Below are 14,303 nucleotides of genomic sequence, written 5' to 3'. Positions count from 1 at the left end.
GCATTGTAAGAGAGGACCAGGCCGAGTCTGGGGGTGGGGTCAAATGCATTATTGGTTTGGAGTCTCTACACCCTGTAGGAGCCCAGCCCCCCCCCTTGAAGTTCATTGGCCCCTATCTGGCGCCAATTTGCCTTGACCATTAGTAGTTCAGATTCTTGTGAGTAAGTAGCAGGAAATAAACTTGTAGTTCTTTTGAACTCTAACCTGGTTCCAAGTAGGGACAGATATGAGATTCTCCAGCTTCAGGCCCTCTTTAAGAAAACCGCCCTACACCTTTCATTGAGAAACCTAATTAGCAAGAAAAGAAAGAGGGAGGGTTGAGACCACTGCTGTTTAGAAAAGTGAAAATCACAGATACAGATCAGTACAACTGAGCCGTTGTTTAAATTAATTCACTTCGGTTCAGAAAGGATGATATCAAAAAGGTTTCAGAAGAAAACTCCCAGCCACACGGGTGGCTGCTTTAAGAGCAGTGTGAATTACTACTGTTCGGGTAAATGGCAACTATCAGGTTACGCGGATAACATTTTCCAGGGGAAGAAGTTTGGGTCACTCCTTGCCTCCAGGACGACATAGAAGAAAAAATTCTACGGGTAGCCCTCATCTTATGACCACAATGGAGCCCAACATTTCTGTCATTAAGTGAGACATTCGTTAAGTGAGTTTTGGCCCATTTTATGACCTTGCCTCAGTTGTTAAGTGGATCACTGCAGTTGATCACGTGACCCCAGGGTGCTGCAATGGTCGTAAGTGTGAAAATGGTCACAGGCCACTTTTTCCAATGCTGTTGTGGCTTTGAACTGTAAAAAGTTTCAAGCTCTGGGCAGAAAGCAGAGATTGAAGAGAAGAGCACAATTTTGCCTGCCTGGCAGCTTCGGTCTCTCTTCTTCCTCCCACAATGCCAAGACACCAATTAAGGCTGCTCTGTGTTTAATTGGCTGAGCAGCTTTACAACTGTCACAATATGTACTAGTTTCTTGTGGTAGCTAATGAAATTTCCCCACATTTCTTTTGGCTCCCTGGCCAGTTCTAAAAAAGGCTGCGCTTTGTGCTTGAAGGAACCGACTAGCCTGCTGTCGCTTCGGCCTCTCCGTGCGCCTTGGCTTCATGGTTTTCCAGATGAGGGTGGCAAGGAGCTGGCATGGGGGGGGGGGGAGACTGGCGCTGGTTTCCCAGATCCCCTTTCGAGCAGTCAGAACCGGGTCTCAGACAACTGAGTCTGCTATCTTTTCTATCTTTTTCCTGTGTTATTTTAAACATTACAGAATTTCTCTGAAAGCCTGTTCCCCTCCCTGTTGCTATTCTAGCAGCTGAAGTTCAGTTCTTCAGCCTGCCAACCCCTCTGTCTCCAATAAAAATTGAACACATGGAGAGACGAAGAGAATGCGATAGAGTGACCTCAAGTTTGCCTGATGTTGGCACCCTAGGAGGAGGGCAACAAAGGATGATTAGGGCACCGGAGACTAAACCATACGATGAATGACTGAGGGGGCGAGAGGTGTCTATCACAGAGAAGAACTAGGGGAAACGTGGTGACAGCCTTCCAGTACTTGAGGGGCTGTCACAGAAAAGAGGGGGTCGATCTAATTTCCAAAGCACCAGAGGGTCAGACAAGAAGTAATGGGTGGAAGCTTGTCAGAGGGAGCTCCAACCTAGAATTAAGGAGAGATTTCCTTCTCCATTTAGTTATTCCCTCATTTTCGAACCAGAGTTTACTGAGCAATTGTTCAATTATTCTAAATATCCAGCACCTACCCAGAAGGAATGAAGGAATGATGCTACAAATTATCAAAATTATTACATGCACCGCCATTAGGGCATGAGGTTGAATTTTTGGGATATGATTAAACCTAGGTTTCCTACAGAATAACCCATGATCAACTCATGGTCCTCATATGAGTTATGAATTCTCTAACACCTGAACATTATTATTATTATTTTTTAAAAAGAGAAGGTTAGATTGTTGGCAGTCTACATCTCTGGGTGTATTCTTCTCTCTTTTCTGTTTATACTAAAATAATGCATGAACAGCTCTTTTTTTTTTTAAAAAAAGGTATTGCATCTGGCGGTTATCTCTGAATGAGAATGATGATTTGGGGATTTAGATCCTACTAAATCCTTTTCTTCCCTTTCCTATCTGAGGTCATGACACCGCAGCCAGATGCTGAAAAATTCTGTTTATAAGCAAACTTGCTTCTCAAGAGATGTCGTTGTTGGATGCGTGACATTTGTGTGAGTGTTATGCTTGTGGTATTCAGCATCTCTTGGTTAACTTTGCAGATGTAAAAATAGCTTTTTAACATCTGTAAGGAAACAGCTGGTCAGTGACAAATACGGGTTTGTATTGTTCTGTTACAAACATCATGCAAGGTTGCTCCGATGTTATTACTCAAAAGCATCCGTCCATCCATCCATCCTGGGACTGCTTTGGTCAGTAGGCACCCGGGGGACCATTTTTCTAATTGAAGATGGATCCTAAGCTTGTGAGCTTATGTAGTGTGAACCTGAGGAAGGAGATGTTTGCTGGATACTTAAAGCAATTCCTTTTTTTATTGCTTTGATTCATAACCACCTTGTCTTGTCCGCAAGCATCGAAATAAAAAGAAAAAGTAAGAATCAGACCCAGAGATGTGTGGATGAAATCGCAAAGCTTATTCTTACATATATGGAATATCAAGGTTTTGAAAATCTAAGACGACCAGAGACATATTTGAAACAAAATGAGAGAATTATATGTTACAATAGACCACTTTAAGTAGCTCATGCTTGGCAAATGAGGTCTTACTAAGCCTTGCCTTCTTTTCCCTCTTTTCCTTATCTAGCTATTCAAATAAATGGATTTTTCAAAAATGATAGTTCTTTGAAGAATTAGTCACTTTCTTGATGCCCTTCATTCAGCTGTGTTTGTGAGTTTGGCCCTCGGTTGCAGAGCGAGGGGAGAGAAATAATATTCAGAACTATAGATTTGGACCTGCAGATTAACTGTTAATTTCTAGAAAACATTTGAACAGCACATTGGAAAAATGAAGTCACAATTGGATGGATTCAAGGTAATCAGTGAACTGAAAAGGAAGGTTAGGGCCGAGGGGAAAAGTCCCGCTTTCCCAGTTGGAAACTTTGCTAATTAATCTGGAACCATTTTTAGGTTAATAAAACAAAGCTGGGGAAAAAAAATCAGCTCCTGCCACGGAGTTACAAGGTACGTGTGCATCTCTTTCTCTCACACAGATACAGACACACCTTCCCTTCTAAAAGATGTTGCCAATGTTATTACTGGATTTCAATAATAATGCAGGTTATCACTTAATAAGTAACCTAAGTAAGGTTCACACTTAATTTTTTATAATAAAGGATGGATCACTTCTGTTTCACAGCAGTGGTTATGACATGACTTTCTACGTCTCTCCAGCCTACTGTTCTCCAGTCCTGGGCAGACTTCTCTTCTCAGAATGCTTCAAGTTGCAGAAATCTAATCTGGACGTTGGGTGTTACCCGAGGTGGGGAGCTTTGTGATAAACCCCGTGAACTTCTCTTTGTTTTCTAGAGAGCACGCAAAGCACAGTGTCGGCCCCAAATGAAATTCAGGCCAACCAACCACAGGCGCTTCATTATGCTTTGGCCAACGCCCAGCAAGTCCAGATTCACCAGATAGGAGAGGACGGCCAAGTTCAAGTAGTAAGTATTCATTCTTGACTGTCTCTTCTGTGCTCTACTGCTGCTTTAGGCTCATGCAGTTTAGACTTAGTTTTTCCTTTGTTCCCAAAATATGATTTCCTAAGGTTTATGTAATTAAGGCATGTCCACATGTGTTTTGGAAAAAATCAGTTTTCTGGTGTGGTCCTTGATCTGTGTGTGTGCATGTAAAAATATATCATTGAAGTTAGTCTCTGCAGTCATTGTATATGCACGCATGAATTTGCATGCCGATCATTGCTTTCCATTGTCCCATCCCGTGCAGGATGCAGTCTTGATGGATTATACATAAGTCTCTCCCTAGTGATACTGGCAATCCATTTGCCTTCATTTTTCCCAAAGTGCTTTCTGAAGAATTTTTTGACATCTGTTGGCTGAATTTCTTCCATGTGTATTTGGTTAAATTTGTGTATATAAGCCCAGTTTATAAACATTGGCATTAAATTCTTTTCTTTAAAAAGTTTAAGTAAAGTTAACACTTTGACCCCAAAAGATACAGAAGACAGGAAGTTTAAACATGAAGTGTGGCACTTCAGCTGTTACTCAGGCTTTTCTTAAAGGATCTTCCCGGTAGGGCATGGAAATGCTGGAATTGGGGTCCGTAACCCAAAAGTTCTTGATCGGTTGCAAACAAGATTAGCTTGTCTTAAAATTCAAGGCAGTATCATTCATCCACATCTCCACTTGTGCATATGAAGGATTCCTTTTAAAAATTACTTGATTTAGACCTTTTCTATCTGCCCAAGACAACCGACAAAACTCAAACTAGGCTTTTTGTCACAGCCCAGGACCTATTTTTAATCCGTTCCCCTTCAAAGTCTGGGTAAGATCACTTCTTGATTACTTCAATCGTGCTTCTGTTCCATATCTATGCCAAGCAGACAGAGAAGCTTTCCAGAGCTTTCTTGGGTGGAGAGATAAAAGGAAAAAAAATCTAAGAACATTAATGATATATCAGGTGAAACCAAGGGAAAAGACTCACCTATTTTGGCTTTCTGTGTCCCATAGCAATGCAGCAGCTGGCAAGACAACCAGTAACCAACTAGACACATCTGGAAAGTCCGGCATAATAAAGATACAACAATGACTCTTGTTATTTATCATTTATTTATGAAATTTATTTGCTTCCTACCTTGCATCCAACAATCTGGGCAGACTCTTTCCCACTGCTGTTGCACAGCAATTCCTATTTAGTACGGGTTTTTTGGTTATGTTTTCCCATTTAATATTTCATGTTTTAAATTGCAGGTGGTTCAGCTTCTGTATGTGGAACGTATGTGTTTATGGGATGCAAAGGGACACATAGATAGAAGAACTTGCCTTTTCTGGCTGTTCTCAAAGAGTCCCCTTAATTTGCAAACAGCACAATCCCTTTTTTTAACCAAAGCAGGTCATTTTGCCAACTTTTCTCTAAAAGCCGATGAAGATTTGGTATTTGGAAGGGAAGGCAACTTGCTTATAATTGCAGCCAGGATTGGCTCTGTGGTCTTATTGTCATTTGGATATTTGGTCCTGCTGTTTCGCCGCTATAAATAGACAGTTTCCTTCCAAAGGAAATGAAACTATTTAAAATAGGAGGATCAGTATGTCTTTGAAATTCATGTGAAATTTTTTAGTGCTTTATAAGAAAAAGAAGGCCTTTGACAGACTTCCGCATGGATACATTTAATCTTAGGCTCCTACCCAGCAGCACAAAATGAGCCCAAAAGAATTCTTCTTAGTCAAATTGGTGTAATTTTCCCCCCGACTTCCCTTGACCATTTCTCCCCCTTTTTCAATCAGGCAGCAGTTGTGCCACTCAGCGATCTTATCACATCCTTCTTATTAAGCCATCCAGGCGCAATTCTCTGCTTTCATCAGTTGGCACAACTTCCCTCAGGATCAGCTGCAAAGCGAGGATGATTCACTAGCAGAGAAAAGCTTATCTTTTCTCAGGGAACTGTCTTCTCCACCCAAGTGGAAGAATTTTGCTCTCCTGAATGGCTTTGCGCGCCTCTCCACAATATAGCATAGAAACCTCAACTGGACACAGCCAGCAGAGAAAAAGATTTGGCACGATAGCACTATTCCGGTATTTGAGGTGCTGCCCCAAAGAAGAGGGGGGTCAGCTTATTCTCCAGAGCACCAGAAGGCAAGACAAGAAACAATGGATGGAAAGTAATCAAGGAGAGAAGCAATCTGGAATTAAGGAGAAACTACCCGACAGTCAGGACAATTAACCAGTGGAACGGCTTGGCTCCAGAAGTTGTGGGGGCTTCATCAACTGGAGGTTTTTAAAATGGTAGAGGGTCTCCTACTTGAGCAGGGGGTTAGACTAGAAGACCTCCAAGATCCCTTCTAGCTGATTGACTGAAAGATCTGAGGACTGGGGCTGTTTTGAGCTCAGCACTAGACTAAAATCTGAAAGAAGAGGGTAGTGTGTCCGAATTTCAGAGGCGTCTTGTTTTTCAAAACAGCCCCTGCCGCAAAAAAAGCAAAGTCGACTTTAGGTTAAATCCACCTGTAGCAGAACTTGTCTAAAGCGCCCGATGGAAACCCTGAACATGAATGCAATTGGTGCTTCTGCAGATAGGCTGCCCTGAAGAACATAACGCTTTGGATAGGGATAAGAGAATAACAAGAGTTGGAAGGGACCTTGGAGATCTTCTAGTCCAACCCCCCCACTCAAGCAGGAGAAGACCCTATGCCATTTTCGACAAATGGATGCCCGCTCTCTTCTTGAAAACCTCCAGTGCTGGAGCACCCACAACTTCTGAAGGCAACCTGTTCCACTGATTAATTGTTCTCGCTGTCAGGAAATTTCTCCTTATTTCTACACTGGTTCTCTCCTTGATCAGTTTCCATCTGTTGCTTCTTGTCCTGCCCTCTGGTGCTTTGGAAAATAGGTTGTCCTTCTCTTCTTTGCCCCTGAGATACTAGAAAACGGCCGTCATGTCACCCCTAGTCCTTCTTTTCATTCTTCTTTTCAGGAGAATAAGGAAGGTTCAAGCTATATCCAAGTGGATATTTTCCCAGCAGTAGAGCAGAAGGACAACTATAGCTTTCAACAAACATGTTAATTATACTTTTCCTGTTACCACCAGAGTTAGAAAATCCCTGGATACTGAGAACAGTAAAAAATAAAATAAAAGAATAAAAAGTAAACAAAGTTAGTTGTGTACCTCCCTGAAGTGAGCTTTCCTTCTCTTTTAGCAAGAAATGCTGATTTCTTTGTGCCTGCTTCTTCCACCACTGAGCATTATTGTTTTAAGCTGGCAGTATTCCTAAGGTTTTGACTAATGCTTCTCATGTTTCTTCTTTCTTTCTTTCTTTTTTAAATTCATGGATCCCACAGGGTCATCTCCACATAGCCCAGGTGCCACAAGGAGAGCAGGTCCAGATCACGCAAGACAGCGAGGTGAGCCTTCAACAGACTATCTGGAAGGAGAAAACGTGATCTAGAGTCCTTTCTCTTCCATGTGGCTGGAAAGGACAAGAAGCATTAAGCGGAATGTGTAACGCTGTGAGGAAGAGCAGTGCCCTCCTGTTCAAATGCACCTGTAGTTCCTCACTGATTTTAAATTGAAGTAGGATGTTGGACTATGTGTCAGATCCATGCTGATCTATTGAGCTATGCACATTTTATAATGAGTAGCGGGCATGCTTTGTTGCTTAAATGTATTATTTCTGCTGAACTATATTACAGGCAGTCCTTGACCTAGCTTAATGACCGTTTGAAGTTACGACAGACTCAAAAAAAAGTGACAACCTGCCCTTGAAGTTACAATTTTCACATCACCCTCCGTGGTTATGTGATTGCATTTTGGGCATTTGGCAATAAGCTCTCATTTACAACCGGTTGCAGTGTCCCACATTCACGCGATCATATTTTGCAATTGTTTTTGCCCTTTCGCCGCAAAAAAAGTCAAAAGATGCCTAGTGGATAAAATAGGTTTGCACTTGCAACCGTGTGGCTTGCTGAACAACTACTATAACCCAATTAACAACCACGGTAAAACGGTCGTAAAATTGAATCAGTAACTTGAGGACTACCTGAGTTTCTGTCTGGAAGCTAGTGTGTGTGTTTTGTTTATAAAGATAAAGCAGGAGAATAAGAAATGTCGGAACAAGCCCTCATGCCACACAATTTCAAAATCTGCCTGAGGCTGTGGACAAACTAACCAGAGTGACTGAGGATCTCCTGGTGTTAAGGAAAGACAAACACAAGGAATGCAAACTGCAGGAAGAAACGGCTGTGTTTGCACACCCCTATGACTTCAGAGGGAGTAACCTTGGATGTGAAGGGAAGCAGGATCAGGTCCATCTTTTATCCAGCTTAGATAGATAACATCTGGATAGGAGCTAATTCCAATTTATAGTCTCTTCGATGGAGCCAAAGTAGTTGTTGACAGCCTCATGTTTATAGCAAATTTTATCTTCTGTGTGAATATTCTTTAGGTGAAATTAATTTTTCTATTACTCAAGTTTTGGAGAGATATTACAATGAAATGGATTTTTTTTCCCTGCGTTCTTCATACTTCTAGATTCAGAAAGTTCTCCAAGAACTGACACCTTTGTTGTTCCTTAATGCAGTTTTTGTTTGCCTGCAAGTTAAAGGAAAAGATCCACAATGGACATACCAACTTTAAAGTTTGCAGACGTTTTACCCATTCAGAAAGTTGGACTCTGGAATGGCCAAAAGGATACCCTGTTGCTCTGCTAATTTTAGGCTGAGAGAGATTTTAAATTCAGGAATGTCTCCACATCTGCAGATAGGATACATGGCTAGCATGTGAAAAGCTTGTCCTGTTTATTGTTTAGCAAGTTTTAAATGTTATCTACAGCAGCCCCTTCATATTCAGAGGCAGTAGAAGCCCTGTCCTTTTTCTCCTTGCTAAAAGTCTTGGCATAGAAAGAGAAAAAAAGAGAGAAATGGAGAGTTGTCTTGAATACCCCAACACAGCTCTAATTAACGTTGCAAAAGCATAATTTTCTTTATAGGAGCAGAACTTTTGTTTTGGGTAAAAAGAAATCACTTGCATTAAATGAGTGTCTACGGAAGGTGCTTTTCCAAAAGGCAACTGGACTTTCTTGCTTTTTTTTTTGGGAAGACATTTTACTTCTCATTCAAGAAGCTTCTTCAGTTGCAATCAACTAAATAAACACGTTTCTTTCTTTCACAGGGTAACTTGCAGATCCACCAGGTTCACGTTGGGCAAGACGGCCAGGTAGGGCTCTTGCGCTGCTCTTAAAGTTTCAGCTCTGCTGCCATTGGTTAATGCAAACCATCTGATTCTTGCAATTTCCTAAAACTGGGCAGAATAGAACCTTTTTTTTAATTTTGGGAAGGGTTATGAGTTAAGCTGATTTTCTGGCAAATATGCTTATCTAATATCCTTGTGTGTGTTTACCTTAAATTTCATGGAGTTTTGGCTTCCTTGTCATTGTGTTACATTGCTTTTTCTTATCCGACACTGTCGGCGTGGACAGAGATGTGCAGACATGGAGACGTTGGTGGATAGCAGGCATTCGACTTCAGCACTGTGAGAAAGAGACATTTTCCACCACCTCCCAGGAACTATAGACACTTTCTCTCTTAGACATATGGGGATATGGTTCGGATTGTGGATCGGAAGACCCTTTGCTTATGCTCGGACCCCACTCTTCCAGGGTGGGCAGGCCCCTTTGCTTTAAAAGCAGTTGACCTCTAAGTTTCATTGCAACATCTACCCCAATCCTGATGGCCAACAGCATCTGGTGGTGAGGAGTCCACTTTTTCTCCAAAGACTATCTGGGGATGTCTCTTTTCTGCCTTCTTGTCTTAAGATTGTACATCAGTTATGATGTACTTTAGGTTTGTTAAAGTATCTTAAATTTGTTTATTTATATTCTACCTGTATGATTTTTACAAATAAGGCAGAGGACACATCCAACACACCTTCCTCCTATTTTCCCCACAGTCACAACGCTGTGAGGTGAGTTGGGCTGGGAGAGAGAGTGACTGACCCAAAGTCATCCAGCTGGCTTTTATGCCTAAGGGGGGGGGGACTAGAATTCCCAGTCTCCCGGTTCCTAGCCGGGACCAATCTGGCTTTCTTCATGCATCTGCCCCCAGCGTCAGCCTTCCCAAGAGTCTCCAAACGCCGCAGTCTGTCATAGTCTATCACCTGTGGCTCTTTCTTCCGCCTTGCCTTTGCCTCCTTGAATGTTGTGTCTGGGTGACTCTGTTGGACTGATGTCTTGTTTTTCTGGCATGCTAGACCAGGGCGGTGACAGAGGAACTCTTGTTCTCTCCACATGGGTTCTATTAGCTTGACATTCCGTGTTTCGGTCCATGTTTAATAGGAAGACCGAAATGTAGAAATAATGAAACTTTCTGTTTGAACTAATAGAGATGACGAGAGTCCACGGGATGACGGGAGGGGCTTGATTTTGGCAATAGCGGTAGATCCTCAGAGATTTTGTTCTCACTGCCTGCTTTCTTCTCTCTTCTGATTTCCCGCTCTTTTTCCTCCTCCAGCTCTTTTCCTCTAAAGCAGTGTTTGTCAACCTCGGCAACTTGAGGAAGGGCGGACTTCAACCCCCAGAATTCCCCAAGCAGCGTACTGGCTGGGGAATTCTGGGAGTCTAAATCCCTCTTCAAGTTGCCGAGGTTGAGAAAAATGGAGGGATTTTCAGAAATGTCTGCATTTTACTCATTACCTACTTCTGGTTTTCGGCAAAACCTCAATGTAAGAAGCAACCGCCAGCTTTAGTTTAAGGCTGTAAAATCATATTGGTCACGTGAGTGACCCAACTGATGACATACGACCGTAATGGACAGGCTTCATTATGGTGGTACGTCGAGCACTTATCTATACTGGGTTTCTAATTGGTTTTCATTGATTTTGTTCGAGATGGGTGGCCACCCTTGAATAAATGAAATAAGTGGCACCAAGCCTAACAGCCGTATCCTCTGTTGGAACCTTGGCTATTTATGACAGCTGCCATGTCCCGGGTGGGGGGGAGGTCATGTGATCTCCTTTTGCGACCTTCTGACAAGCAAAGTCAATGGGGAAGCCAGATTCACTCAATGACCGTGTTACCAACTTAACAACTACAGTGATTCAGTTAACAACCATGGTGAGAGAAGTCATAAAATGGAGGAAAACTCACTTAACACCTGTCTTGCTTAGCAACAGAGGCTTTGGGCTCAATTGTGGTCGTAAGTCAATGACTGCTTGCAGTGTGTTCTAGTGACCTCACCACTCAGTCGGGAACATCCCTGTTCACTTCTGGTTACAGGACAATCTGCATTTTAGTGAAAGGCAAACGAAAAAATAACAACCAAACTAACCACCCCAAGGCCTCCCCCCACCAAAGGTTGCTGATATCCCCATCACCGCACAACTCATTTTAATCTGTTTATTTCTAATTAGCTCATGCCAAGAGGCAGACGTGCCTGTTTACACAGAGGTCCAATTTTTCATGGGAAATCTCCTTCCAGCCTGACTTCAGTCTGAGTTTTCCATGACATGGATCCGTGTTCTTCCTTCCAACTTGTATGTTGCCTTTTATTAGTATTGTCAGAATCCATCAAATTGATTGGAGTCCAGTTGAGATCTGGCGTGACCCTGAGTCAAGGGCTTGTGGCAGTGCTGGGGGGAGGGAACCCCACTCCAGCTTCAGCGTTTTTGAAATCTGATTTGGCTGATGCAAAGGACTGATAAAAGTTTAAATAGTGCATGGACTCGGAATAGTTTTTGGGTTCAGAAAGAAAGAAAAAAGCAACCAGACTTCTTTCTTGTGATTGAAATTGCTTTCTGGACACAAATATCTGTTTTATTCTTCTGCTTGTGCAATAGTGTACGGCTATCAGATTTAAATCGAACATCCTACAGGAATTTTTTTACAAAAAGCCCCAGTGATATATGAACGTAGCAGCCTCCTTGTGGAGATCCTTGGCGCAAGGACACTCTGTGTTTATCCTTATTTAATTCAAGATCAGCACACTCCACCCCAAACTTCTTCAACCAGAGAGTATCTGATTAGACGGCTCTATTCAGCTACAGCGTTCTGCTTTTTTTCCTCTGTCCAGTGAGGTAATCTTGACCTCCAGTCCTGTGAGACACTCAAAAACATCCATGGGCTTTCAGAAAAGTGTTAGGTTACAGGGCTTAAACAGTTCAAACTTTGCAGTTTAAAAATCACTTATAAATAATGAAGTTGGAGGAACATGTATATGGAAGGTTCTAGCAGTGAGTGTTCAGGAGGATAAGCGTCCAAGAATTATAAGAATACGTCATTCTGTTTTTATGTCCTAAAAATGGGTGTCCTCTTACAGATCCCACATTTCGGTAGCATGTAGGCAACCATTTCCCCAAACTGGAAAACTTAAACATCTTTTAATATGGCAGTGTTGGTGGAATGCACTCATGCCAACAATCACCAGAAGAAAATTCAGCCAAGAACCAATATATTAAATATATCTGTCCAAATGCCTTCTTAATGGGGCAGTTAAGAAAAAGAATAGCATACCTCTTCAGTGTTTTTAAGAAAATAGTGATGTTGCTCAATATGCAAATAATAGTGGCTTTCATTCTCTTTTCGCACCGTGTATGTTTGGTTTCCTATCCAGATAGAGGGGTAATAATAATATCTTGACCCTCTGCAGTGTAATCAAATGATAATATTTCTTATGCTTCATCTCGGGCCTCTGGACCCAATATTTGGGTATGAGATAGACATGAGGTCTCTCGGTCCAACTGAGGACGCTGCTGGGGGAAAAAATCTTTGGTGGGGACACTGTTTGAGATTTGGGGAAAAGGCAGAGGTAATTAGGAAGACAAATCCTGGACCTCTTCTGATCTTTTGGGGTACGCTAACTCATATTAAAAGGACAGAGGCCTTTAGAAGGGGATTTTTCCCACCACAACAGACACAGAGATGGTGTCTCTCTTTTGTGTTACACTTCTGCAGCAGCTACGCCGTGCACTGTTTCAGAACATCTGCTTTAAATAATCGAGACTCAGAAACAAACAAGATGGTTAGAAGAACAACAAAGTGAGCCACTAAATATTATACACTGGAAATCCAAAAGTTGTTCTTTTTTTTTTAAGTGCCAAAGCATAGAAATTAGTATCAGTAGTACTACAAGCAGGTCTTGGTGGATACGGTTGATCTTCACCCATCAGCCTCAGCTAACGTGGTCGTTGGTCTAAGATGGCGAGGGTGTTAAGCGGTAAATAGGCTGACACGTATTAAAGAGGGGACTTTTTTTGTTAGATGGAATAGATACTTCTGGTTCCAGATATCAACAGTTGCCTTCTGTTTTTATGATAACCACCCTATTGTCCTTACTGCTTGGTTTTTCTTCTACTGAAACCTTTGCAATGAGGATTAAGGATTTGTGTGACAGAGTCTTTCTATCGCTCTTTGAGACCTGATTGGCAGTGTAATCCCATCAGTCCCCTTGATGGCTTAAAAATCACCAAGAGGTTCTCATTTAAATGTTCGTAACACTTTTTCACAAAGTGAAAAATCGCAGTCACTACTGTAATCTTCTTATTAACCTTTAAGCCCATCCCCAATCTTAATTACATCTTAATACTTCCAAATAAACACGATGGAACCATGTTTTGAGAAACTATGATTTTTGTTTTCATTCTTTCTCCCTATATAACCTTCCTACTTTCATTTCTTGGTAACTTTTTGATGCCAGAAAGATGTTAAAATACAGTCACTACATTTTCTAACTGGCGAAGTCTGTGCTTCAAAGGTTACCCAGCCCCAGCCTTCTAGGAAGGCAGAACCAAGCCATAATTCATTGTGGTGTCACCTCAAATATTTTTTACTAAAGTATCTTTTACCCCAAGGCAAAGATGTCTAATCTTCCACATTTCTTTTGAAATATGTACGTATGGGACAGATTTTATTTTTAATGAACAAGAAAACTTCCTGCATTCTTCCACGTGCCCTGCAGAAACTGTCCTAGATGCACATAGCTAGTTCCACAGAAAGCGTTCACTGCTCTCTATCTAAGGAGCTTTGGTGGCGCAGTGGTTAGAATGCAGTATTGCAGGTTAATTCTGCCGACTGCCAACTGTCAGCAGTTCGGCAGTTTGAGTCTCTCCGGCTCAAGGTTGACTCCATCCTTCTGAAGTCGGTAAAATGAGGGCCCAGATTGTTGGGGGGCATTTGCTGGCTCTGTAAACTGCTTAGAGAGGAGTGTAAAGTAGCGTGAAGTGGCATATAAGTCTAAGCGCTTTTGCTATCTTTCAGATGGCTTAATTGGGTGAGCTTCCTGAGTGCCAAAGCGCACGGAATATTCCGGAGTGGCAGAATAAGTAACTTTTTGGAGAGGGATAATCGCTTGCTAATTTGTTTGTCATTTTAGGGGCATTGTACTGAGCGGGCGTATCGGTCCGTAGAAATCCCGTTCACACAACCAGGAATATTAACAGTACTTTGAAGCTCTCTTCTTCCTATGAAGTCTGTTCTGTTCTTTGTTCGCTCAAACCTTGTTTTAATATCGCTGTGGACTTAATAAGGCAAGATGTGATAAGGCACAATAATCTTTTAAATGAATGGAAAATCATTTTCTTTGCTTTCCAAAGTGCTTTTGTCGGCCCAGGTTCCATCAAATGTGTGCG

The 14,303-nt window shown here is 41.9% G+C and overlaps 1 protein-coding gene across 4 annotated transcripts in view; it reads left to right on the top strand.

Annotated features, from left to right (window-relative positions):
• The window catches only part of BANP (BTG3 associated nuclear protein), an 88,119-nt gene that overhangs the window by 44,196 nt on the left and 29,620 nt on the right, over window positions 1-14,303 (top strand). For 3 of the 4 annotated variants that reach the window (XM_081335887.1, XM_081335889.1, XM_081335890.1), the window contains 3 exons: window positions 3,545-3,675; window positions 7,019-7,090; window positions 8,856-8,900. In XM_081335887.1, the coding sequence (XP_081192013.1) occupies window positions 3,545-3,675; window positions 7,019-7,090; window positions 8,856-8,900 (248 nt within the window). The remainder of the gene's footprint in view (window positions 1-3,544; window positions 3,676-7,018; window positions 7,091-8,855; window positions 8,901-14,303) is intronic. The other variant, XM_081335888.1, reaches the window with a different exon arrangement.

This window comes from Vipera berus (assembly GCF_964194415.1).
Source record: "Vipera berus genome assembly, chromosome: 10".
NCBI lineage: Eukaryota > Metazoa > Chordata > Lepidosauria > Squamata > Viperidae > Vipera > Vipera berus.
The sequence above is the reverse complement of the archived record's forward strand: the minus strand, read 5'-3'. Positions and strand labels throughout refer to the sequence as shown.